This window comes from Octopus sinensis, linkage group LG18 (assembly GCF_006345805.1).
Source record: "Octopus sinensis linkage group LG18, ASM634580v1, whole genome shotgun sequence".
NCBI classification, from domain to species: Eukaryota; Metazoa; Mollusca; class Cephalopoda; order Octopoda; family Octopodidae; genus Octopus; species Octopus sinensis.
Window position 1 is genome coordinate 53,323,440 of NC_043014.1, and position 27,775 is coordinate 53,351,214.

The 27,775-nt window shown below is 38.5% G+C and overlaps 1 protein-coding gene across 3 annotated transcripts in view; it reads left to right on the plus strand.

The window, feature by feature from the left end:
• LOC115221431 (ubiquitin carboxyl-terminal hydrolase 2) overlaps positions 1 to 27,775 on the plus strand; it is a 75,027-nt gene that overhangs the window by 23,881 nt on the left and 23,371 nt on the right. For 2 of the 3 annotated variants that reach the window (XM_029791612.2, XM_036511064.1), the window contains exons 2-3: positions 8,790 to 8,950; positions 17,962 to 18,822. In XM_029791612.2, coding sequence (XP_029647472.1) covers positions 18,031 to 18,822 — 792 coding nt within the window. In that variant the 5' untranslated portion in view covers positions 8,790 to 8,950; positions 17,962 to 18,030. Of the gene's footprint in view, positions 1 to 8,789; positions 8,951 to 17,961; positions 18,823 to 26,239; positions 26,672 to 27,775 lie in introns of those variants that run through there. The other variant, XM_036511065.1, reaches the window with a different exon arrangement.

Below are 27,775 nucleotides of genomic sequence, written 5' to 3' on the forward strand. Positions count from 1 at the left end.
TCAGGCAGAATAAACTGGATTGAAACAAATCAGATCTTCCTGTATTTTTATCCAGTTTATTCTGTCCAAAGAATCAGCTTGAGATTGGATAAACTCCAGAGGAGGAGCCAAGTGGGTCAGCCCAATTCATATGTTATATTCTGCCATGGTATTAAGGACTTTTCCTTTTGTTCATTATCACAACTATAGATTGATAGATAGATAGATAGATAGATAGATAGATAGATAGATAGATAGATAGACAGACAGACTGATTGACGGATATAAATTCTGGTACGGTGTAAGCAGAATGTTCTGGTGATCTGATGAGCCATCTTTCTTTGTCTGCACCAATTTGTAGATATACAATTGTATTGTAGAATGCATATTGGTGCAGACACGCTGACATAATTTGTTGTACACTGAAATTATTATTACATGCTGAAGGCTGTGAAACAGGTGTAACCTTAAGGATGACAAGTTGCTAAATAAATATACTCACCTCTAATACCTCTTGACTTATTATGTTTGATGTGTGTTGTGTGTGTGTGTGTTGTGTGTGTGTGTGTGTGTGTGTTGTGTGTGTGTTGTGTGTGTGTGTGTGTGTGTGTGTGTGTGTGTGTAACCTACAAGTTTTACTTCTAAACTAATTTAAGAGCCAATCTTTAATGAACAAAAGGCAACTGAGGTGGGAGAATGGAATGTTACTAATGTTGGTTATAAATAGAACATTGAAATAGAACTAATGCATATGGTAGAGCAATCACCTAGTAGGTGTGTGTGTGTGTGTGTGTGTGTGTGTGTGCATATATGTGTATACATGAATATATATATATATATCTATAAATGCGTAAATGTAGCGCTATGCCTGGTATGAATGACATCTCCTTTACACATCTCTCTCTCTCTCTCTCGTATCTTCTTCGCTGCCTCCTTCGTCTTGGTCGTCGAAGAGAGTCATCGACACTGTGAGTTCTTGGAATCTTCATTTAAGGTGAGTAACGCCAGCCTGGCGGTGCCGGTGCCTGCTTCACGCACGATTCTGTCAGTCACTTCCCTCTCCACTGCCCTCCCCCTGTTCCTCTCTCCCTCTGTCTGCCTGTCTGCCTGCATCCTCATCAGAAGTTCTCAAACAAACTTAAAGCAGCAACAGACCTGTTGTGTGTGCGGAGGTGTGGGGCATGGGGGGATATAAACAGAAAACACTTTCCAGGTCTCGTATTCCCAGGTAAATGGCCTGCAACCTGTGTTTATTGGCAGACAGTGGGTAGGTGGGTAGGTGGGGGATCAGAGAAAATACCTTGTGGTATTTAATTGCAACCCTTAATGTTTACAGTTTGAAATGGGGACAGATGGGTGGATGGATGAATAGGCCGATGGACTGATTGATTGATATCCTGATGATCCACTTTCAAATCTCAGCTATTTCGCTTCACCCTTCTTCCATGGTTAATGTCAGTATTTCACACCCAATCCAAAGAACCCATTGGGGAAGCCTCTACATGGTTACTTGATCTGCTAAAAACCAGCGAAATCTCCACTAAAGCACACCCAGCCCTCTTAAAAATACAAGGGAACACAGAGTTCTAGAGACATTGCAACTGAATAACAGATATCTTTCAGATCGGGGCCCATCTTGATCGAAGCTAATTTGAGAATAAACAACAACAACAAACCTAGCAACCCTACTATTTTAATATAGTCATAGATATATACAGACAGGATGGTCATGGCTAGAATGCTTTTGAACATAGGATTTCTCAAATGAGACTTGTCTTGGGGGTAAACAATAACAATATGTTAATACTAATTAATCACCCATTGATGGATACGTTTGTGTGACAGAGTATGTGATTCTATTTATGCTACTGCATAAGATGAAAAGAAATTTTTAACCAGAAATTGAACCCTGCTTTCTGGTTTCCACTTACTGCAACTTTTTTCTGCTCCACAACACATAGAAAATATCACTTTCTAGTAATATTTCCATGACAAAAGATTTTGGAAGTGGGAAGGGAACATGGTGAAAAATCTGACTGCTTCTAATTTTGTTGATTCTGGGAAAGGTGAATGACAAAAGATGAAGGTGAAAAGTGTCTTCACCGAGGTTTGAAAGTCATCAACCCTGAACTTTGTGTCATCACTAAATACCAGTTTCTAACACAGCAAAGCGCCTCAAATTTTGTGGGAGAATAGAGTCAGTGAAGACACAATCACATTTCCTCATTGGGATCTTTTCATTTTGAAGGCCAGATTTTCCTAGTTAACCAAACAATTTAAAACTTCGTATACTGGTAGAATGTGTCAAAAGAAAACATTATTGTAAACAAAATTGAAAACAAAATTGTAATTCGTAACTTAAACGTAGTTTAATTTTAAGAATTTTAACCAATGAAATCGCAGCATTCAAGCTCAAATTATTTACCTCTTCTTCTGTCTTCTACATGTCCTAGAAATAACAGCTATATCTCTTAAATCGATTAATTTTGTCGCCCAATAAAAATATTAACGATATTTTTTGAATATTTTCTTTATTTTTTTTTACCGAAAAGGCTTCTCCCATGGTTTTGAAGGGCCAGAAACAACAAAAACAAAACGATAATATGCCTAAATAGGTCTCGAGTTTGCGCGTGGAGTGTGAGTAGTATTGTAAAAATTTGTGAAATATTTTTTCATAAAAGGATGCCCCCAGCTTGTCAGAAGCTGTGATATAAATTGGGAAGAAAATCCTCGACACCAGTACGTAATTGGTACTTAATTTATCGACCCAGAAACGATGAAACATTGACCCCCCCCCCCTTCTGGTTTATTTACCTTCTGTGCAAATTTGTTGCGGCAAGTGGCAAAACACGAACGTGTATTTTTGCTTGTGTGCATGTATGTATATGTCCGTTTGTATGTGTGTGTACGCTTATATATTAATCACTATGTGTGTGTGTGTGTGTGTGTGTGTGGTGTGTGTGTATATGTCCGTTTGTATGTGTGTGTACGCTTATATATTAATTACTATGTGCTTGTGCAAATGTGTGTGTGTGTGTGTGTGTGGTGCGTCTGCTATATTTCTTTATCAATATCGATAACGCAGCAATGCTGGAATTTCATTGGTTAAAATTCGTAAAAATTAAATTACGTTTAAGTTACAAATAACAATTTTGTTTTCAATTTTGTTTACAATAATGTTTTCTTTTGACACATTCTACCAGTATACGAAGTTTCAAATTTTTTAGTTAACTAGGAAAATCTGCCCTTCAAAAAGAAAAGATCCCCTCATTGGGACTTTATTTTATCAAACCTGTAACAATGAATGTTTATGCTCAAAATCAGATTGCCACAAGGTCTCTCTAAATACAGGAAGGGATGTTATTTTGAAGCCCTCACCAATTCTGTCAACCCTCTGCCCTTCTCATGAGAATATTTGATTCTGAATAAGTGTGTATAATTGACAAAATAATATCTTGTGAAAAACAGAAATACTCCAAGTAAGCTACCAGGGTAACCCCCTGTTAAGTTCTTCCTCTTACAAAAACTTCCCAATAAGTATGCAGTGTTTGGCCAAGGTCATTCATTGACCTGATGGGAGAAAAGAAGACAAGAATGCTAGGCCAAACAATCGAGGCTATTTATCTTTTGCCGTTTTATATAACATTTATGACATTTATTAGGTTGTTGACATCATAAGAATTTATAAACTTTTGAGGGAATGTGAAATTTAATTTTTTTTTTTTTTGAAACTGTATCTGAAAGCAGATGATAAAGCTATAAATAATAGCATTGAAATATTGGATTGAGAAACCCTTTTAGATAGACAAAGTCAAAGGCTGGCTGTGAGTCTTGAACCTACATCTGTTATGTCTACAGAAGTTGGGCTGCATCCGAAAGGCAGCCTTTCACTTTTCCAACCCGATATGTATTTGCCATCATGTTATATAACATCTATCATGTCGCACAACATTCATATAAACGTGTTTATATTACATATTTATCACATTCTATAACATGATTATATTACATATTAATTACTATAACATACAATGTTTATCATATTGTTGATATTGTACCATTATTTCAAGGATGGTACCACCATTTAGTTGATCCCTAATTGGTGAGACATTGTTGTCTCACCAAACATAGGTTTGACCAGATGAAAAGGACCCATAACCAAAGGCATTCTAGTCTTGACTATCCCTTCAATGAATACATTATGCAATGTGTCCTTCCGTTTTGAAGGTGTTAGAGTGAAAACTGTAGGAGATTTGGCTGCAATTTCTACATGTTGATATTTGTATAGTGTACGGGGGGGGGTGAGCTGGCAGAACCTTTGGCAGCTGAAAGGCTTAGCAGTATTGTGTTCAACTTCTGCCAAGGTTGACTTTGCCTTTCATCCTTTCAGGGTCAATAGAATAAATACCAGTTGTGTACTGGGGTCATTGTAATTGGCTTACCCCCTCCCCAGAACTTTCCGGCCTTGTATCAAAATTTGAAATCAATATTTGTATAATGTTAATGTGTGTGTGTGTCTGTGTGTGTGTGTGTGTGTGTGTGGTCAATTTTGCCTCATTCCAAAGCTTCAATGATTGAAATTCTTTAGTAACTAAATTCATGCAGGCTGGAGATAAATTACAAGAGTTTGGTATAATGTCAGTTGTAAGGTAGTGTAGCCATGTTACATACATACATACATACATACATACATACATATAGACATACATACATACATACATGCATACATGCATACGTACATGCATACATACATACGTACATACACACATACATACATACATACATACATACATACATACATACATGCATACATGCATACGTACATGCATACATACATACATACATACATGCATATTGATATATACATATACACAATACATAATTATATATATGGTGGTGGTGATGATGGTATATATACATATACGTGTGAGGATTATATTATAAAACAAGAATAAAATGTCTTTCTGCCTTGCTCTCCATTTTCTGTACCCTTTGTTCCACCCAGTCCAAGTCAGTTTTGTTCTTTATGTATAATTTTCCCTCCAACAATATTAGACTCATCCTTTGCACATTTAATTACAGTGTTTTAGGAGGGTTTTATTTTTTTTTTTTGGCCTAATTTTACAATTTTGTCTTTGGTCCTGTCATGTCACAATTTCTAATCCCCAGATTCTTTTGAAACTCGGAGTATCAGCCAAACTATAGGAGGTGATGATATGATAACTGGCTTTACTCAGCTTGTTGTACAGAACCTACAGACACAAAGATTAACACTACTTGTAACCAGCAGATTTTTAAGGAGCAATTTAGACAATCGGAATGTAGAATCCTTGCTTTCATGTTCTTCCCTGGTTAGAGGTTGCAGTGCCATGATAAGGCTACGGGATCCATGCCATAAGGATCCTTCTTTAAATGGCAGCATGAGCTCATCCTTGGTTGCCCAGCTGTAGTTATTCTGCATCTGAGCACCCAAATGCGTACGTTGTTGTGTATCTGTATATCAACCCTTGATTTATCTCCTCTCAATATTTCCCTTCAATATTCCTCGGTTCCCAATGTCTCGCCAGATTCATTTGCTCTGGTTATCACTCTTACATAACTTTGTATTAGTCATTGACAACAGGTTTATAGTGTGAGAGTTAAGAGACATTTAATTGGGTCAACCACAAAGTAAAATTGATCAATAATAACAGCAATAAACAGCATCAGTTGACTTTTTGATTCAAACACAGTTTTTAACAAATTCAATCTACGATGGATATTTATCGAAGAAATCTATTATACAATTAAAAATAAGATATAATTACACCAGGAGTGATCTTTGATAAATTTAATTCATTAAATTGGTAAGGAATAACTGGAGTACATTTGACTCTGTTCAGTGTTTGCAGTTTGTAAACATAAAGAAAAAAAAAACTGACAAATGTGATTTTAACTCATCAGGAAAACTGAAGTTTCTAGAATCACTTTATTCAGATCAAATCAAATGTTCAATTTTATGCTAGATTCTATTAATTTTTTTGCTCAAAATTGAAAAAAATTCTTATACAATCAGCCAAAATTGATTTTCATTTGCATCATATATTATTGACCAAACTATTTTACATAAATTTTATGCTAAACAGTTTATTTTGAAAGGCTATAGAATTCACTGATTTCTGTTAAGTTGATATTCACTTATTTTTTTTTTTATGTTAACTTCAGTTATTAGAACTCTTTCTGTAAAGAATTTTACAAAGACATCATAAGAGGATTCACACTGTTTTCATCTCTCACTTCCCAGTGTTGATATCTGTCATTCACTGAGAAGCGACAGAGTTGGCTGAATCGTTAAGATGCCAGGCAGAACACTTGGCTGCACTTCATCCATCTTTACGTTTTGAGTTCAAATTCCACTGAGGTCAACTTCACGTTTTATCCTTTCTGGGTTGATAAAACAAGAACCAGTTGAGTCCAGAGGAATCGATGTAATCAGCTGATCCCCCCCCCATCACAAAACTGCTGGCCTTGTGCCAAACATATGAAGCCATTATTTATACTTCACTGTTTTTATAGATCAGAAGTAATTTTCTTGTGGAGTTTTCTTCTTTGTCAATCCACATATGACCATATAGCTGAATCCACATATGACCATATAGAAACCCACAATCTGGAAATATCTGTGCAAAGAGAAGCTGTTGCACATAAACTTCTTTGTGGTTTTAATACTGAGATGCCAAGATCCAATGACAAAAATGGTTGGAAGTTGCTGACTGTTGCAGCCGTTATCTGACATCGTAGATGCTGAATGCTCCATCATATTTTGGCCTTCTTCTCTGTAACCCTGGCATAAAAAGAAAAATATCACCTTGATTTCCTGGAGAAAACAGTTGATTTGATCTTGCTTCCAAATGTTGACTCTAGCAACAACACCCTGCAACATAGATCCTTATTTATCTCCTCCAACATGTTACACCAGGATTTCTATTTTCTTGTAGCCTTTCATTGCACTTTGGATTTGCTTACATTTCTGCTCTAAACATTTTCATTATGTTTTTGACATTCTCAATTCTATGATTACACGATATAAACGAGTGTGTGTGTGTGTATAAACAAGATTATTTCCACACACCTAAAGAATTCGTCTGGTTACTGGTAAGCCAAGCATAGTCATCAAAGCCTCTGTAAGAGGAATATTTCACACGCAACAATCTCTATATTTTTGACTTATGCCAACTGCATGAAAACTTTTGGTTTGAGGAAATGCTCCAATTTATAAAACATACCTTTCATGTAGGTGTGTATTGAACATCTTGTTTGTGTGTATGTGTAAAATCATTGTCATCATCATCATCATCCTCATCACCATCTTTTACCACCCACTTTCCATACCAGTACAGAATCCAATGATCAAAGATGTTCCATCCACACTCATTTCATTATGGATCCAGGCATAGTGTATCTAGGCCTACATTATCTTGAGTAGCTCTCTTTTCCTCTTAAGACAGTTGGTTGAGATTTGAGTGGAATCAGCTGCCATTTCTGATAGGTTGAATGACAATGTGAGGCCTCCCTTGACGGCTCAGCTTCCCTCGTTGACTGGTCTGTCTGTCTGTCTGTCTGTTTGCTATCAAGATGGACAAGACAGCTTTTGCCGTTTGCTGCTCTCCACATTTCTCTGTCTGTCTCTCTCCCATGGGCAGGGTTTTTGTTGTTGTTGCTTATACCAGGGTGGTGGTGGTGGTGGTGGTGGTGGTGGTGGTGGTTGGTGGGGGGTGGAGGATGAGTTATTACTATATTTACTGGTCTACTGCTACTGCTGCTTCATCAATTAAATACATTCATGTTGTGTTCACTGTGAATGTCCATAATGTAGGTTTTGTAATTTTAAAACACCAAGAGAGAGAGAGAGGGGGGACGGAGAGACAGAGAGTAACGTCTGTATAGAAGAGAGAGAGAGAGAGAGAGATGCAGGCGATGTGGCTTAATCAGTCGGTCCTCCTCCTTCTCATGTCTTGCTCTGTTAACTTGTGTTGCAGTGATGTTGTAACATGGAAAAAAGAAAACCACAAAGGAAGGAAGGAAGGAAGGAAGGAAGGAAAGGAATATGGAGGGAGGCTGGTAAGGGGGCGGGGGTGGGGGCTGTAAGTGTAAAAGCAAAAGGCTCCTCTTTCTCCGTTTCAGTTATAACCCAGACTCTCTCGAGAATTCTCCATCCATTCAAAAGCAAATGTTCATCCACGAAAATCTGCTTCCTTCCCACTATTCAAACACACACACATCTATATACATATGTATAGAGATGTGTGTGTGTGTGTATATATATATATATATATATATATACACACACACGTGGGTATATGGGTGTGTATGTGTTTGAAGTGTATTTTTCTTTCTTTTCTATCTCTGGGGGGCAGTGGTGAGGGGGGGGGGTAGGGAGATCGAAAATGAAATCAGATAGCGATTATAATTAACTAATTAATTTCAGCTTTATTTGTTGTTTGTTTAATTAAGATGAATCGAATTGAATGAATGAGCATGAGAGAGTGGTGGTGGACATGGTGGTACTGGTGCTGTTGCTGCTGATGCTGCTGCTGCTACTAGCTTTGGTGGTCATGTCTGGTGATGGTGATGGTAGTGGTGGTGGGGGTAATGCCTGAAATGGTAAATATATAACACCGTAAATATAGGTCATTGTTAATATTGTAGTAGTAGTAGTAGTAGTAGTAGTAGTAGTAGTTCGCCCTTTTCCTTTCCAATTTTGCTCTGATTGAAAGTTCCTACCATGAAAGGCAATCCAATCTTGACCATCCCATCTTTTCTCTTTCCAGGCATTGTCTACACCAGACTACATTAATCAAGAGGAGGGTTTCCTTGAACGAATTCCTTAAGTTCAATTCCTGTCAAGAGTGAAGAATCTAACATTTCGGGCTCTTCGCCTTCATCTGAGAGTGAGCAGGTGAGAAAGGACGACCGGTGCTGTCACTTGGAGGCAAGTAAATAGGGGGGAGAGGGCACGTTTTTATTGTCTTTTATTTTTGACTTGATTCAATCATTAGATTACAGCCTCATGCTGGGGCACCATCTTGAGGAGTTTAGTAAAACAAATTAAAACAAATTAACCCCAGGACCCAAGTACTTCTTAAATTTAGTATTCGTCCCTTTTCGTCATACTGTTAAGTTATAGGGATGTAAACACACCAACACCGGTTGGCAAGTGGCAGGGGGAACAAATACAACACACACATAGATACATACGTATGTATGTATACATGATGGGCTTCTTTCAGTTTCCATCTACCAAGTCCACTCACACGACTTTGGTTGACCCTGGGCTATAGTAGAAGACATCTACCCAAGGTACCATGCAGTGGGACTGAACCCAAGACCACATGCTTGGGAAGCTAGCCTCTCAACCACACGGCCAAGCTTCATTATTTGTATTGCGTGATTTAGTGATTTGAGATTTGGCTGCAAGTTTTAGCAGGTCGATCAGTCACGTAGGGATAACGTCTTGACTGATTCTCCTGACAATTCTGCTCAGTCAAGTCCACACAACTGACTCCTCTTTCTCAGCTGAAGGTCATTTCAACCTTTTGTTTTTCTCCTGGGCCACCAAGGCCTTTGGGAAAGGCATCACTGCCACAAATTCTTATTTCTCCATCATCTAAAGATATCAGACTTTCATGAACTCTACAACTGTAAGAAGCAAAAGGGTTCAGAAATTGGAATAAGTTAAGGGGAAGAGGAGGATGTGGAGTGTAACATTTCGAGATAGGGTACCCTTTTGACAGACAAGTTGAAGGGTCCTACCCGAAACCTTTTAGCCTCCTTCACTCCCCCTCCTTCTCGTCCTCCTCCTCCTCGTATAAGAACTTCTACTTGAAGTAGTTTCAATACTTAGCTTTTTTCCAATGGTGACCATCCCTTGTTACCTCTGCTTCTGTCTCCTTTAAACCGTAACAAATCTTGCTTTCTCCTGCCAAACGATAATTCCTGCAGTTTATGTTTTCACTGAATGCAAAGAGCATTTATTGACTGATTCAAGTCAGATTAGTTTTCTAATTAACGAGAGCAAACCTACTCAGTGTGGAGTAATTAGTGACACAATCACATCAGGCAATTTAATGAGTCACATCAGGCAATTTAATGAGTCACATTGGGGAGTTTATTCCCCTTCTCCAGCTTCAACTGCACCTTTCACCTTTCTTGGGTCGATAGAAACAAATACCTGTCTACAACACAATCAATGGTGGGATTAAAGAAAACCCTACAAGGAACTCTGTGCCCCAGTATGGCCACAGTACAATTCTTGAAAGTAATGATTAAGAAAAAGCAAACTAATTGAATCAGTGAAGTGAAGCCAAGATATGCCAGGAGCAAATGTTACGTCAGTTCCTAAGCCTCAGGCGGCTTATGTGTGTGCGTGCGTGCGTGTGTGTTTCCTGGTTATGACTTTAGACTGCATCTAATGGTGGAGTCCTGGTTCAAGAGTTCCAAGGTTTCATTGGGTGTGCAACCCCACCCATCCCTATGTCCCCAGGCCTTCTCTGACCTGGCAGAGTTAATCAGCACGTGATGGAATTGGTTCTAGAAGATGTGACCATTCATAGCCACCCCAACAGACCCAGGATAGAAGGGAGCCCTTCAGCTCTTTAGTTGCTCATCTAAGGAAAGGTAACCCCATACATTTCCTGCAGCTTGATAATGACTGGGCCCGTAACACGTTGCACCAGACCAAAACAAATTGGAAGGACAGGAGAAAGGGACTGGCCCTGCACAAACCATGCAAACCACTATAAAAGCATTCGTCATGCAGGTTGTCCAGCAATCCAAGACACCAATTCCAAGTTTAGTAAGGATAAGGACAGAGGTGGTCAGCTCTGACCCTGCACGCAGGTGAGCAAAGGATTCTGGTCAAGCAACAGTGTTTTACTGAACCTTCATTCATCGAAGCACCAACACAGTCCATAAAATGTATGTGTCTATCTACATATGTGTATGTGTGTGTGTGCGTGTGTATATATATAGTGAGAGACAGAGGTCGTCTGCGAATCCAGAGACCTTTAGGGTCAAGGGACATAACTCTTGATAAAGCCCTTGTTCAGTTTGGTTCATCTTGTTTCACAAGACTCGTTAACCGAATGTGGTTTTCGCCTCCAATAACATCTGCCAGTTCTGACTAGCTTGCAGTGTTACATAATCGTGCCTGTTATCTAATCCAATTTAATATTCAGTGTGAAACTGATTGGTAAGACCAGCAACAATGAATATATAGTGCTGTACACCTTATATATATATATATATATATATATATATATATATATATATACACACACACACTAGCAAACGCACCAGTGCTTTGGACGGTTTAAGTTGCTTTGGTTGTATTGTTTTCATTTTGTTCCAGGTGCCACCTGAGCTTGGCGAGCCGTTTGCTCAGTGGTATCTCCCATAAAGTAAATTTGAAGGAATCTGTGTTCAGTGTTGTTGTCAGGAATAATAGAGCCTATCCGATGATAGGTTTGGCCCTGAATTTTGAACGTTGGCATATAGGAGTCTTCATGAATGGGTTTGTGACCGAACCTTGTCATCTGGAAGGCAGGGTTATAAGCGTGAATTTTCTGTATAAACTGCGGCAAATCAGGGTGTTGACGAAGGAGTAAAGAGAGGAAAGGCTGAGGAGTGTTTTGCAGGTCAGGCAAACAAACCTTTCTGTTTGAGATGCATAGGCCACTGGGTTCTCCAGCCCACTTGAGGGCCTTGCAAAATGGACATATTACAGACATATCCCCTGTCTCTCAATGAGTAGTATAATCCTCAGCAAGATCACAGTTGAGCACCTTTGATGCCCATCGGCTACTTGATGGCTTCCAATAGCCATGGGCAAGAGCCTTCCGGTGAACATTAATCTCAAGTCTCATCATCCGATGGTTATCGTCATCTGCCAACCTCACAGCAGAAGTGGATGCAGAGTTGCATGCCCGACGGATAGCACTCTCTTCTGGAGCTTCTTCATCCCTTATGGCAGAAGTAGATGCAGCGTTGCATGCCTGATGTATAGCACTCCTTTATGGGGTTTCTGCGGTCCTTGCGTCAGCAGCATTTCACGCTGCTCTGTCGTAGTTGCAGCTCCAGCAGTGGCAGGTCTTTTCCCAACAGTCTATAGGACCCTTGGTCCTCAGTTTCCTTGGCCTTGCCAGCACTGCTGCTTTGTCGCTACAGAAGAATTTCTGCTCTCTTTTTAGGTGGCATGTTTGTATTTTCTGGAAAAGGAAAATGGGTTTTAGTCTACCAAGTGATTATCGATTCTGTTATAAGCTAACAAAAGCCCCTTTATTCTGTCTTCGCACATTGCCTGCATATAAAGTAACAGTGAATGCCACATAAAGTGAAATTGGTATGGAGCTTTCTGAAAGATACGTAGAGTTTTCCCTTGTGGTAGCAAAACTCTTATTTAACGGTTGATTCTTTGAGACGAATCATATGTGACTGTTTAAAAAAGGCTGGAACCTCAAATGCTAAAACATTGGACAGCAGTTGAAATATCATAGTGGATGGGTAAATAAGCATCCTTAAAGTGAAACAACACATTGGTAGGTAAATAAAGGTATCAACAAACAGAGGAGAGGGAAGGGAAGATCACCTTTCGAGTAACTTAGAATAGGTAAAGGTAAGCTTGCCAAAGTTTAATGCAACTTAAATATGGAGATTAAGAAAATTTGGTGTTGGATATTCATCATGTACGGTGTTCCTGGTCAATTTAATCACAGTAAAAAATATTCTTTAATGCCAATATACAATGATATAAATTTAAAAAGTATGGAAGACCCTACATACAAAAATATTATGTACATAGAACGAAAATCTTTTAAATTAACATAAACATAGAATAAGTACTAGGCTTGCAAAGAATAAGTCCCGGGGTCGATTTGCTCGACTAAAGGCAGTGCTCCAGCATGGCCACAGTCAAATGACTGAAACAAATAATAGAAAGAGATAGATTTATTAACATGAAAGGAAATTACCAGAGACACGTGTTGTTCTAAAAATAACAGCTAAATATGATTTTTTGGATGAATCTCTTAAATTAACATAAGCATTTATTTACATGAAAACAAAATGACAGCTTCCAAATCCTGTTTCCTGACTGGGTCACTGCACAGGTGGACAGTTGAAGTAAATAAATAGATAAAATCCTTTCAGTTTTATGAAAAGATTTAAAAAGTATGAAAGACCCTACATATAAAAGGCTATGTCCATTTACGTGGGAGTTCTGGCCAAAATGTTATAGTGCATGACCATCCTCGGGACATAACTAATGTGTGTGTAAAGTTTGGAGAGAGTCGGTTGAGAATTGTGGAAATGTATGCGTTAGTCATTATACACACACATACTGTAATTTATACATACTAGAAGTGTGTGTGTGTTTACATATGTATATATCATCATCATCATCATCGTTTAACGTCCGTTTTCTGCGCTAGCATGGGTTGGACGGTTCGATCGGGGATCTGGGAAGCCAGGGCCTGCACCAGGCTCCAGTCTGATCTGGCAGAGTTTCTACAGCTGGATGCCCTTCCTAACGCCAACCACATATATGTATATATGCTTATATGCTTATAGCTAGATAGACAGACAGATAGATGCGGCCAATCTATGGGGTTACCATGAGTTTCATGTCCATAAAGTGGTCAGCTTTACAGCATTTCTTCAGACCTTAGGCCTGTGGCCTCTCTAGAAAATGGAGGAGAAAAAGACTTCATTACTGCCAACAGCAAGGGATTGTTTCCCCTCGATTGCTATTAATTGACCATGTTGGCATGGGGATCCCAGGATGCCAGCAGGGATCTCCTGAAGTGCATGCAGGGTTTGTATGTATGTATGTGTATATATATATGTGTGTGTGTGTACATATATATGTGTGTGTGTGTGTGTGTGTGTGTGTGTGTGTGTGTATATGTATATATTGACCCAAAGCCAACACTCATGAGTATATACCATACTTTCACCAATTGTTTTGAGAGCCTGTTGATATTGCAGTGAAAAGCTCCAGACACCCTTTTGACCTTATGACTTCTTGAGCCAGTAGAGCATCAAGGGTGTGGCTCCCAAAGGAAGGGAGAACTCTGTCAGTCAGTACTCAGCTGAGTAGACTGGAGCAGTGGGGAATGAAGCACCTTGCTCAAAGACACATTGTGCCACCAGTAATTGACCCACAATCTTATGATTGTGATTCCAACACTCAAACCCCTTGACCACTAACCTTCACATTTATTCATAGATAATACAAGAAAGTTAATCATCATTTAATGTCCACTTTTCTGTTTGCATGGGTCAAATGAAGTTTGTTCAGGCAGATGTTCTATGGCCAAATGCCCTTCCTGTCACCACTCTTCACCTGTTTCCAAGTAAAGTTATATTTCCCCAAGGCCAGACATGTTTTCATGGAAAATTGGAAATGGACAACATCTTGTATGATGATGATGCTCATTTACAACCATCACATGATGCCAAGACAAGGACACACAGACACACAAATATACATGACTGGCTTCTTTCAGTATCCGTTTTACAAAGCTTTGGTCATCCTAGGCCTATAGCAGAAGAAACTTGCCCAAAGTGTTGTGTAGTAGGACTGAACCTGAGACCACATCACTGAAGCAGAAGCTTCTTAACCTCACAGCCACTCTGTGTTAAAAAAGAAAACAAACTCAGTCTCCAGATTAGATGTCAGCCATTAGAGCCAGGTGTTAAAATGAGGGAAAATAAGTGCAAAAGATAACACGTAGAAATGAAGTTGCCAAAGGTGGCAGTCCCTCAGGACATTTAACAATTAATGTCTACACTTCATTCCCTGTGGCATAAAACATTGAATCCGTATCAAATACTCTCCACAGCAGTTGTTCATTCTGTTAACTCTTGGCTGGTTGGTGCTTAGAGATTGTTTAAAACTACTGATTCAATTTACTGCTAAATTATTTAAATTACACACAAAAGCAGCAGCAACAACCATTTTAAGGTTGAAAGGTTTTATTGGTGTTTATTTTTAAAATTTTATGTTTATTTTTTAAAATTTGCAGTGATTTTACATGGTTTTGTTTTTTGTTTTGTTTTTTGTTGTTGTTTTTTTAGATTATATAAAAATAATTATGGCTGTTCTCGGGGGTTGCATTATATAAGAGGATAAAATATTTTATTGATTTTTAGCTACAAAAATAGGGTTACATTATAATTGAGATGGTGTTTTACTCGAGTCAACACAACACATGCACACACACACGCACACACACACACACATCCTTATCATCATCATCATCATCATCACAATCATCACCATAATTATTATGATCCTCTTCATTTTAGCATTTTCTTTTCCTTGTTTTATGGCTGGATGCCCTTCCTGACACCAACCCTTTTAATCGTTTCCTTCAACACACAGATGCACAAATGGATGCAAGACATGCACATGCACACACACACACACACACACATGTACATGTATAGACATGCCTGCATACACACACACACACACACACACATCATGATGGAAGAGAGAGACAGAGAGAAGGATGGTTAAGTGTTGACAGAATATGGACAACTCCATCCAACAGCATCCCTTGTTGTAGAGGAAGCAAGGTACAGTGGATTGGCGAGAGGAAGGTGGAGGGCAGCTGAAGGTTTGCCAGGTGAGAAAGCTTTGGAGAGACAGAGCAAAAGCAGGAACCTAATGGAGTCGAACACCTGGATGCAAATAGATTCAAAATGCCCACTTTTGTTACAGCTACCATTTTAAAATGTTTTTGTTTACATACATACAGACAGACAGACAGACAGACATCTATGCAGACATACATATATATGTACATGCATACATACACAAACACATTCACATACACACAGACATATGTTCACTCTATTCTATATATTGAGTATTTTACCTGAAAAACTGAGTTCTTCCACTTTTGTACACTGACTTATAAAACAATGATCTCTGTGTGTGAGTGTGTGAGTGTGTGTGTGAATGTGTGTGTGTGTGTGTGTGTGTGTGTATGTGTTGAGAGAAGAAGAGGAAAAAGATATTTTGTAACTCCTGGCATTCAAATCCTAGTGAGTTTTTAATCTTATTCAGACCTCATCAGTAAAGCTTAGCTTTCACTTTACTCAGTGAAATAAGGATGAACCAATCACTTGGGAGATGTAGAAGGTTGTAGATTTATAATATAGGTAGAATTCTCATGAATGTCTATTGTTCAGAGATTAGAATAATACTCAGGGGTATCGTAAAGCCTGCCCAGATCTGCTTCCCATGTTGCCGGAAACATGAAAAAAGTCTTTTATTTTCATTGTTGCTCATTGCATAATTATTTGTGGTTAAGAGTTTCAAAGCTGCAGCCATTCAATATGTTAAACCAAATCATCCATTTCCAGCATGTCTGGAACCCATGTGGCCTTGCTGTGAAATTAATTGACAGACAGCTTGACTATAAATATATATATGTGTGTGTGTGCGTATACACACATACATACAGGTACATATACATACATACATATGCAAACATACATACATATATATACATACATACACACATACATACAGGTGTGTGTGTGCGTGCATGTGTGTGTGTTTCATATATTTTTATATACGCCATCAGTAACAGAGAAATATGAGCTTAACTTTGATAAACAAAAAACGGAAGGAATTCTTCATGGCTTCTTGCTAATTGTATTTATTTTGATCAACCATTTCGACTGGAATCGCAACGAGTTCCCCAAATTATAATTATTTACTCAAAAACATTGGTTAAATTTAATAATTCTCTGTTTCTTTTGATATTTTATTCAAAACCATTGATTACACACACACATACACACACATATATAGACTTCGGCGTAGACATGGCTGCATGCTTAAAAAGTTTGCTTCATACTCATGTGGTTATGGGTTCAATCCCACAGCATGGCAGCTTCAGCAAGTTTCTCTCACTATATACATAACACATACATATATATATATATATATATATATATATATATATATATATATATATATATATATATATATATTATCATCATTATATATATATCATCATCATCATCATCATCATCGTTAACGTCCATTTTCCATGCTGACATGGGTTGGACAGTTTGACTGGGGTCTGGGAAGCCAGGAGGCTGTACAAGGCTCCAGTCTGATCTGGCAGTGTTTCTACAGCTGGATGCCCTTCCTAACACCAACCACTCCTAGGGTGTAGTGGGTGCTTTTTACGTGCCACTGGCACAGGGGCCAGAAGAGGCTGGCAACAACCACGATCGCTTGATGCTTTTCGTGTGCCACCAGCACGGAAGCCAGCCAAGGTGGTGCTGACATCAGCCATATGTGCCACCAGCATAGGAATCACAGCTACAATTTCCATTTGATTTTGATGTACTTGACTCAATAAGTCTCCTCAAGCTTGGCGTGTCACCCTACAATCCAAGGTACCTTTGAGTGGGTTGATTATGCGACACTGGTGTGGCTCACAGCTGTGAACTCACTTTCCTTGCCAGGTCTTCTCAGTCACAGCATATCTCCAGAGGTCTGTCTTTTGTCATTGCCTCTGTGAGGCCCAACGTTGGAAGATCATGCTTCACCACCAATATTTTAACTTCCATTTTTCCATGTTTGCATGGATCAGATGGAATTTGTTGAGGCAAATTTTCCTCCAGCTTGATACTCTTCCTGTTGCCAACTGACACTTGTTTCCAAATAAGGTATTGTTTCCTAATGGTCAAACATATTTTTCACAAGATTTGAGACAGGCAATATTACTTGTATGACAGTGACACTTGCTTACAATGTATCTAATTTGATTTTATTCTTTGTTAAATATCATTATTGGTTTTGTACCCAGTAAAATCTCATTGATCACCCAGTTAAATGAAATTTTTGTTTGCTGGGGATTTTTCTAATCTATAATCTCTAGTTGGATATATAATTTATATTGTCTCTTTGTTTTTCAGCTAGTGAGATGAAGGCACCACTTGGAAAAGTTTGATACATTTTGGCTGTTGAACTGATTAGAACCAGGCATGCAAAATTCACTTGTTGCTTCAAGGCGGGCTTCTCTCGAGCTATCTCTTTCAGGGCCATCCAGCTCTACATCAAGCTATCTGAAAAGTTATCGCCCTGATTCTGGATATTTAAAATACCATGGCTATTCCTGCAGTCCTGCTTCAACCATCGACAGACTTTACTCACGTCGGCTCCCTGATGGACCGGGTCCACTCGACAGAAAAGGCAAACTCTTATCGGACTTACGCACCAACCGTTCACGTTACAGTGAAAATGTCAGTTTGCCTTCGTACACAAAAACTCAAAAACCAACAGAATATACTCACACACCTCTCAGTAGCTCTAAGTATTCTACATCAAACTATTCGTCCCCTTTATCTAGGAGTTATAAGAGCTCCCCTAGCAGTTTATATAGTGGTAGCACTTTACGTAGCGCAAGAGCCTCAAGCGTTGTCGATTTGCCAAGCACACAAAGTCGGTACTCGGACTTTCGTTCTTCAGATGCCTATAGTTCTTCCCGCCTAAGAGCTGCCAGCCAATCACGCACTGTAAACCCAGAGTCACATAATCAAACAGGTTCAAGGAGCCGGGCACCCAGTGTGGATGTTGCCATGGAACGAGTCTCCAACAAATCAACAAAGAACGATCCTACTTCAACATTGGAAAACTACAATAGCAGCAGCTTAAACACATTGGGTTGGAGAGCCAAGGTGTACAGTGACCGATACAGTCCTGTGGAGCCGCTCTCGGACCAGACGAATCACATCAACAACACAGGCAATCACATCAGCGCTACAGCCAGAAGACCGGTGAGTAACCGATACATTGTTACGTTGTTGTTGTTGTTGTGGTGGTGGTGGTGGTGGTGGTGGGGTGGTGGTGGTGGTGGTGGGTGGTGGTGGTGGTGGTGGTGGGGTGGTTCTGCCTCTTTGCTTTTTAAAGATTAATTCAGGTGGGAGAAAGAGTAATGCCCATGACCCTTTTCAAAGCTTCAGTGACTTATGGGAGAAAGTTATTCACTGTCCAGGGGTCAGCACTGAATGCTGGCAATAGACTCAACTCCACGAATGACCTCCAAAGGTCAGATGATGGTCTTAAAGTGGGGGACTGATTGAAGAATGTTGTAGGGGGATAAAACATCTTTTTTTTTTAATTTTGAAGCATTTAAAGTTCAGTTGTATTGGTTTTCTGTTGTCTGAGAACTTGAAAAAGGGCCGAACATTCTTTATACCAACCCACCTGAAACCACCCCTGGTTGTATGATACATGCTTTCTGTTTTAAAGTGATCGTAATTAAAACTTTTCATCAAAACTTCATGGTAATTTATGCTAATTTATGTTCCAAACACCAGCTTTATAATAAATTAACAAATTCATAATAAATTTTTTATTGTTTTCAAAATCAATTGAAACAAAGACATTGTATTCAGCAAAAATTTGGTAAGAAAAGAGTTTGAGCTCAGAACTACAAAGCAACTAAAATGAAAACCTTTTCTAACAAAACATATTCTAGTGTTCCTACCCCGTGCAGTAGTAATCTGAATGTACCTCACCATGGTACCTATTTATAGTTGAGGGGGTTGAGTTAGAGGAAACTAAATATCATTGCAGTGCCAGTAGCAGTGTGTGAACCCTTGATTCTACCATCCACAGTATGACATCTTATCAACATTGCCAGCACAGTTGTTGCGTTTCAATATTTCTGAAATGAGTTATCAGTCATTTGTTGCGTAATTTTACTTGACTGATTCCAAATAAACTCATGTGGATAATACCACAGCTTGTCTGATGGGATTCCCTTAGTTATACACCATTAAAGATCTGTCATTCCTATACATATGCAAACTTAGAATTCCATGAGACATACCAGAAAATTGTTTTAATTCTTTCACATTTTATGCTTTGTGGAACTCAGTTGTGCCTCTAAGGTTTCTGTGTTCTAATTTGAAAGAGGGAACGAGTAGCGTAGGAGTCCTCTTTATTATCATATTCTACCTGGGTGTCACTAAGATACCCTACACATGCTGAAGTAGATTTAAACTGATTACCCCGCCTCCACCCAAAACTTCCAGTTTGGGAAATCAATATTTTCGGGTTTACACACATGCAAGAAATCAATAAGCCCTTTATATTTGATTCTTTATTGTTGTTGTTTTCATTCCTCAGTTGAGAGAATATTCATTTCACAAAAACTGACAAAGTTGGAAACATTGTCAATCAGAAGAATAGAATAACAAGTTATATTTTCAAATACAAAATCGATCTTTCATGTCTTCTAATTTGTATCAGTCATCATCATCATCATCATCATCTTTCAATATCTGTATTCCATGCTGGCATGGGTTGTACAGTCTGACAATATGTGACATGGCAGAGGACAGGGCTGTGTTCCAAAGTCTTCTTTGGCATTATTTTGGCCATCAATATTCAAAAATATTTTTTATAGAAATTGTCACATTGTCTTCAGTTAAACTCTTCCATTGATCATTAAGATCCTTTCATCTGTTGCTTTCTCGCATAATGGACAGGAAATGAACAACTGGTAGGATGCTAGACATAGGAGCTATGCCTAAATTATGAGCTGTCTCTCTCTAGTTTAGCGATGGAAAGGAAACCTCTTTATTATTTGAACACAAAAATTCCATTTGCAGTTTCAAATGATCACTGATTTCATTATTCAAAGGTCAATTAATTAATTAAATGTTTTGTTACCTTTCCAGCAAGGTAAACATCATCAATGTTTCAGTGTCTTGGATCAATTTCGGGTGGTTTAATGTTCTTTGCTAATTCATCTTTAAAAAAAAGAATCAAGAGATATTTTTATATTTTAATGATGTCAGTCAATGGCAAACGATGAAAGTTGAAATGCTCAGATTAGAATTTGACATTCATTAAATTTACTTTCTGTAAAACTGAAGGAAAGCATTATGTATTTTGTTCTATGGTTGTTGTTTTTTTTATGTCATCAATTCTGGTTCTATCAACTTTGTCACCTTGTGAAACAAACAAACAACACATCAAGTTCTTCTCATGTCACTACAATAACTATTTATTATAACTATAACTATAGATACACAGTTTTATATATGTGTGTGTGTGCATATATATGTGTCTGTATTTATATATATTTATATATATTTATATTACAGTATAGCTATATATATATACATCACTACAATAACCATTTATCAGCAAAACCCCTTTGTCTAAAGTTAGACATTTTAGAGGGCAAGTTGTCACAATCATTTTCCCCAATAAATGTCAGGTCCCATTGACTGTTGCTACTACAGGAAAAGAAAGATGTGAAATCTCTAACTATATGACCACCACAAAGAGTGAAAGAATGTTGGCCACGTCCCATAATAAAAACAGATGCATCATATTTCAAGGATTTCTGGAACTCACTTTTGAGCATCCATTATAGTAGAATAATTATCACTTGAAAATCTTACAATATTTTCTAAAATGAATCTTTCTTTCTTGCAACCTCGATTTGACAGCCTTGTGAAGCGGCCCTAGAGCCGTTCCATTTCCAACAACATCTAACAGTGGATCCATGTCATTCTTGCAAATACTGCCAAAATTCAGCTCAGTGAAAAATATCTGTTCTTTCCTCAATTACGATAGAAAATGTTTGTGCTGTGCATCTGTTACCATTCTTTTTCCATGCAAAACTAATTCCATTTAGAATGTTTCCATTGAAAAGTTTGGTTCTTTCCATTGATAATTTTTGGCATTAACTTTACCGTCCCATAAATGCCAGAAGATGATCAATGTTTGCAAAAGAAACATGTTTGGCAAAATGGAATTCAGCAGAACTTCTTTTGGTTGTTTGTTCCGTTTCTGTTGGGTCGTTCATTTTATCAGAAATTGCGTGGCCCCTACCTGGGATGTAGTCAGTCCACCTGTGCATACCTTCCTTCTTGGGACACATAACTCTACTTGTGAAGACCTGTTGAGGCAAGTGAAAATCAAAGAATCAAAAAATCAAATCAAAATCAAAATCGATTAACATCAATGGAATTTGTAGTTGTAGTACCAGTGCTGGTGGCACATAAGAGAACCATCCGAACGTGGCTGTAGCCAGCACCGCATCGACTGGCCTCCGTGCTAGTGGCACGTAACAAATACCATCCGATCGTGGCCGTGCCAGCCTCGCCTGGCCTCCATGCTGGTGGCACGTAAAAAGCACCATCCGAGCGTGGCCATTCACCAGCCTCGTCTGGCACCTGTGTCGGTGGCACATAAAAAGCACCCACTACACTCACGGAGTGGTTGGCGTTAGGAAGGGCATCCAGCTGTAGAAACACCGCCAGATATGACTGGCCTGGTGCAGCCTTCTGGCTTCCCAGACCCCAGTTGAACCATCCAACCCATGCTAGCATGGAAAGCGGACATTAAATGATGATGATGATGATGATGACGAGTTGTTTGTCAACAAATGATTTAGACTCATCAAAACAATTTTTGTTTCATTGACATTTTATAGAAGTTTTGTCTTTTATTTTCATGGATTTATTTGTATTTCTCAGACTAACACTGAAGCATTTACAATAGCTAGCTTCTTTATTAGACTCTCATTATGGAAGACGATATTAAATATTATTTTATAACCGGGGCAAAATGAGTAATTTCTGATTTCTTGTTATTTTCCCTCTGCCCATTTGAAACTATTCCATTGCAAGTACGACATCCTCATCCTTTTATTCTGTTGCATCTTCTTTGGGAATAAAAATTGGTCAGCATAGTTGTTGAGGTTGAGAGGGTTTGGAACATAGTCAGGTGATTAGGGTTTTGTTTTCCAAGAAATTCCCTTTTTGACCTGATTGCAATTGAGGTTGCTAATTAAACACCTGGATAATTTTTGCTGTCCAACAACCAATAGGCATTTTCTCTTTTGGATTCTAAGACAATTTTTTTCCTACACTAATGTCTAATATGATAATTTTCAATTACCAAAAATTAAGTCTAAACTGGCATAAAAGGAGTAATGACCAATTTCAATAATTTCTTCCCTTTACCATGAAAAACCCATTCCAGCAGATTCTGAAGAAGCTACAGAGAATATTTTATGTTAAGCTTTTAGATTTAGTCAAGTTTCGTTTCATTTCTTATCAGGTACCATTTTCCCACGATCCTTTTACAATTTGACTGATATATTTCGAATTTTTGTTGAATTTCTAATCTTTCCAATTTCTAAAGATGGATATTGATGTGTTATGAGTTTTTTTTCCCAAATATTATCCTGGAGAATTGAAAGAGGCAAATTTACCTCGTTTTGTTTTACTCATTTTGCCCCATCTAAATTCGTCTTTTTTTGCTCAAAGAGAATGAGAGATAACTTTCTGAAATAGTCTTCAGATTATGCTACAATGCTTTCAATGCATTCAGAGAAGCTCATTTGCTTGGCTGATATAGTTTTGTATGGCTGCGAACATTTTTTTCTCAAAGTCAAAAATGCAATAAATGTTACACAATGTGCCCCCCCCCCATACACACACACTCCTATAATTATACATATGATATAAATATGAATATAAATAATATATATAGGCATGGATGTGTGGTAAGAAGTCTGCCTCCCAACTGCATGATTCCAGGTTCAGTCCCACTGCATGGCACCTTGGGCAAGTGTCCTCTACGATGGCCTTGGACTGACCAAAGCCTCGTGAGTGGATTTGGTGGATGGAATCTGAAAGAAGTCCATCTTATCTGCAAAATACGCCTTTTTCAGAAAGGTGTGTGGAAATCAGGTGAGATTGGGGAACCAATCAATTCATGGTTATGCTGGTCAGCTCCGATCGAAGGGATTCCAGTTGAGATAAACCCAACAACGAATATCTGGCATTAATTATATCATTCACTTCGAAGAAGTAGGGTATAAGTTGCTGGAGCCTTGGTTGCTATTTCTAGCAGTTTGAGCGATGCCTCCCCGCTTCCCTATATTCGCTGTTTTTTGGTTGGGGAGGGATATACAAGATGGATTAGTTCAAAGATATATGTTTGTTCAAAGACGGACTCTTATCATTATTTTCAATTCATTTAATGTAATTGCAAATTCCAGTTGTTTCTTTAAATAGTTTTTCCTTTTCTGCGACGCTTTTTTCTGTTATTGCCCCATTTTAGCGACTCAGTGAAACGCAAGTAAAAGTTCAAAAAAATAATCAAAAATTGGTCGTTTTTCGCTTTTTCCTTTTAAATTCGTCCCAATAAATCACTGTAAACAACCAAATCCTTTCTTTATTTCGGACGAAATGATGAGATTTTAGAAACATTTACTTCTGTTATTTCTAACAGGTCAAGAAATCACATGGATGCTCCCTTGTTGGGTTGTCTCCAAAATGTCAAAGAGGTGGACGGTAGACCTGGTCATCTCTAATCAATCACATCTCTGATCAAAAGCTTTCCGACTGAACAGCGCCATCCTCTCTCTCTCTCTCTCTCTCTCTCACACTTTTTAACACAATATCTCCAGGACTACATCGTCTAATTTGCCTTTCGTTGACGTTGGTGTCTAATTTATAGGAGATTTTGCTGTTATTTCTAGCAGATGATATGACTGCGTTGGCTTCGCCATTTACTGCGCCTAAACTTTGCTAGTTCTTAGAATAGACTAGAAAACACGATAGCTCGATGATTAATAGCGAACCTTACCCGACTTTTCTTCTTTCCTCACTCTCATACGAAGAACAAGACACAAAATGTTAACTTATATCCTTCCGATCGAACCCCTTATTGAACTCTCTCTCTCACCTATTGATTTATTTTGCTAACACAGACCCCTAAAACTCCTCTTGGATTCCGGACTAAATACAATCCTCTCGAATAGTTTTTGTTTCATATAAGTTTCAAATTATGGCACAAGGCCAGCAATTTCGAAGGCGTGGATGAATCGATTACATCAACCCCACAACTATTTTATCGACCTCGATAGGATGAAAGGCAAAGTCGACCCTGGCCGGAATTTGAAATAACGTAAAAGACGGACGAACTGCTGCCAAGCATTTCTTCATCTTCCATTCTGCTGACAACGATTCTGCCACTCCGCCGCCGCCGCCGCCTTATGGTTTCATATCATTAAAAAAGAAATCGTCATCGACTCGAAATCACCGAAACCGGCCAACCTCGACAGACCTGCTGCTGTCTCCTCGCCATCTTGCTTCTTCTCCTCCTACAACGACCTCCACTCCTCCGAATTGGCAGCACCCGTGTCACCTTCACCAAATACTCCCGGTTCCTTCGTTCCTCCTCTTCTCCTACTCATATTATGTCCACTCGCTGACCACGACGTTCAGTTCCTCCTTCCGAGAATGTCGACCAAGCTTTCTTTTTCCTGCAACTATTCAACTTACATCGATATCGGAGTGGTTCTGAAGACCATGGCCACATCTCCTTCCTCTGGGCGAAACCATGAAGAAGCAAAACCTATTAGAATCCTGTACTTGATTCACCCTTGCAACAAAATGCTGTCTAAAAGCACTCGATTGTTGCATCCATCATAGAAAAGGCGAATTAACGAAGGAGCTTGGGCAGTTAACTCGACTCTACAGAAACGATAGAAAAATAATTTCATTGAAATCATAACCTAGTCATTAAGAAGAAAAGAATTCGTTCGAGCTGCGGGCGGGGGGTGGGGCCGATAGATATTTATGGTTAAGGTACTTTTGATCATAGATAAGTCTACTCAATCAAGCTTGACCTGGAGCCAGACAATACAATCATTAAAATAAAAGAATGTGGATCGAAATTGAATCGAACTCTTTATACCGGGACCTTAAATTTACTCTGCAGCAAATCAGGGATCGTTTCCTTTTAATCGTTTGTAAAAGACTAAAATCTTCGCTTTTCCGCAAGAATTGATATATTTGAATGTTTGGCTGTTGGCTTCTTTTTGCCTCAGAGATGATTTGAACTCGGTACTGCCAACTAACGAAACTAATTACACTTGGTCCAACGAGGGAACATCAACGTGTTCACTTGACCTGCTGGAAATAGCAGTCCATTTGTCACTCGATTCATACCCTTGTGTCTTAAAAACGAAGGAATCGTTCAACATAACTGTCTCAATATAAGACGGTATGGTCTCATGATGGACTGGCTTTGATCTTAAGTCTGCCAGACGAAAAAACTTGCTAAACAACAAGAACAACAAACCAATAAGAGAACCTCTGCAACCTGATAGTAACAGGAGACGAATCTCACTCGAGTCATACCCGACCGTCTTTTAGAAGATGGACAGATTGCAGAGACCAAGGAATGATTGCCACTTAGAGTTAGCAACCAAAACTGTTTATACAACAACACAGCATCGTTGACGGGATACGAACTCTCACTCAATCTATCCACAATCTCTATAAATTCCATCTCTCTTCGTAAGCGGTCGTAATTTCCCGTCATACATTTTTTTTTTACCTTTTTTCAAAAGTCAAAGAAACAAAAAAGATGGCGTCCTTTTTTGTCGTCAGACATTACAGTGTCTTATGAAAACTAAAACACTGTCAGAATATCTGTAACTTCGACAACCAAAGATAACTAGCCATGAAATTCGAACATTTTTTCATGGATTATATCTCAAACATCTGTTGCATCAGTGATAACTTGCTGTTAGACTACAAAGAAATGGTACCCATCCTGGGACGGACATTGTTTTCACTACATGTTAGTGTTTCATATTTTCCTTTTTCCTCGCAACTAACTTGGGCAGTCTTTGATAATAGCGTACCACTTTTACTTTCTCAAATTTTAGCTGATATCTTTTCTTTTGGTTGCCGTCAAAGAATTCTTTTTTTTTTTTTGTGCTTTCTTGTTATCACTTAATTTGTTGTAGAAAATATTTTCTGGTGCAATTAAAATTTTTTATGTTTTTTTTTTTTTAAGATGGAAGGTTTGTGACTATCAAATTGCTTAGAATTTTTTGTTCATGTTTGTATAGTTTAAGATGGAAATGTATGATTAGAGAGAGATTCTATTGTGATTTGTAACTGACTGAGCAACCACTAAGGCTCGATTGTGAAATAAATTACTGGAAAATGAACAGCAAAATTTCTACACTTTTCCATCTTAAACAACGAGCTAGCCTCAAACATAGTGTTTAAATAATAATAATAATAATAATAATAATAATAGTAATCTCCTGCAGCCTACGAACTTCTGCCAACTGAAGTGTGAGAAAGTGAAAGTAGCACGTTATACTCCAAGATCATTGTCCTTTTGGTTTCACGCTGTCCCTTACTAACATCAAAATACGCAGCTGTTGGCTTTGTTTTCCATGTTATTGTTATGATGTCAAATTAAGATTACGTCTTTCATTTGATTAACTTTCGTTAAACTATCTCTCGAGTTTTCAGTCTGTTAGACATCTGTTAGGAAGTAAGCTACATCTGGAGAAGAAAACTTTTGTGTTCAGGCTTGTTCTCTTTAATTCTGACTGTGGTCTCGAAGTTTGCTTCCCGATCAGCTGGTTTCAGGTTCAGTTTCACTGCACCGCACCTGCTCAAATGTTTTCTAGTATAACTCTGGACTGCTTAAAGCCTTTGTAAGTAGGTTTCATTGACGGAAACTCAAATGAGGTATTTGTGTTGTGTAGCTAACGTATTAAATTAGAGATTCCTTGCTTGAAAAAAACAACATAAAGGTTAGTGAGAGGAAGAGCATCCAGTTGTAAAACAATACATTCGTCTTACGTATGCTGGCATGAAACGAAACAAAAGTAGTTTGATACATCTATCCTCGTTTATTACGAGTGTTTGGTCTTCTTCCCCA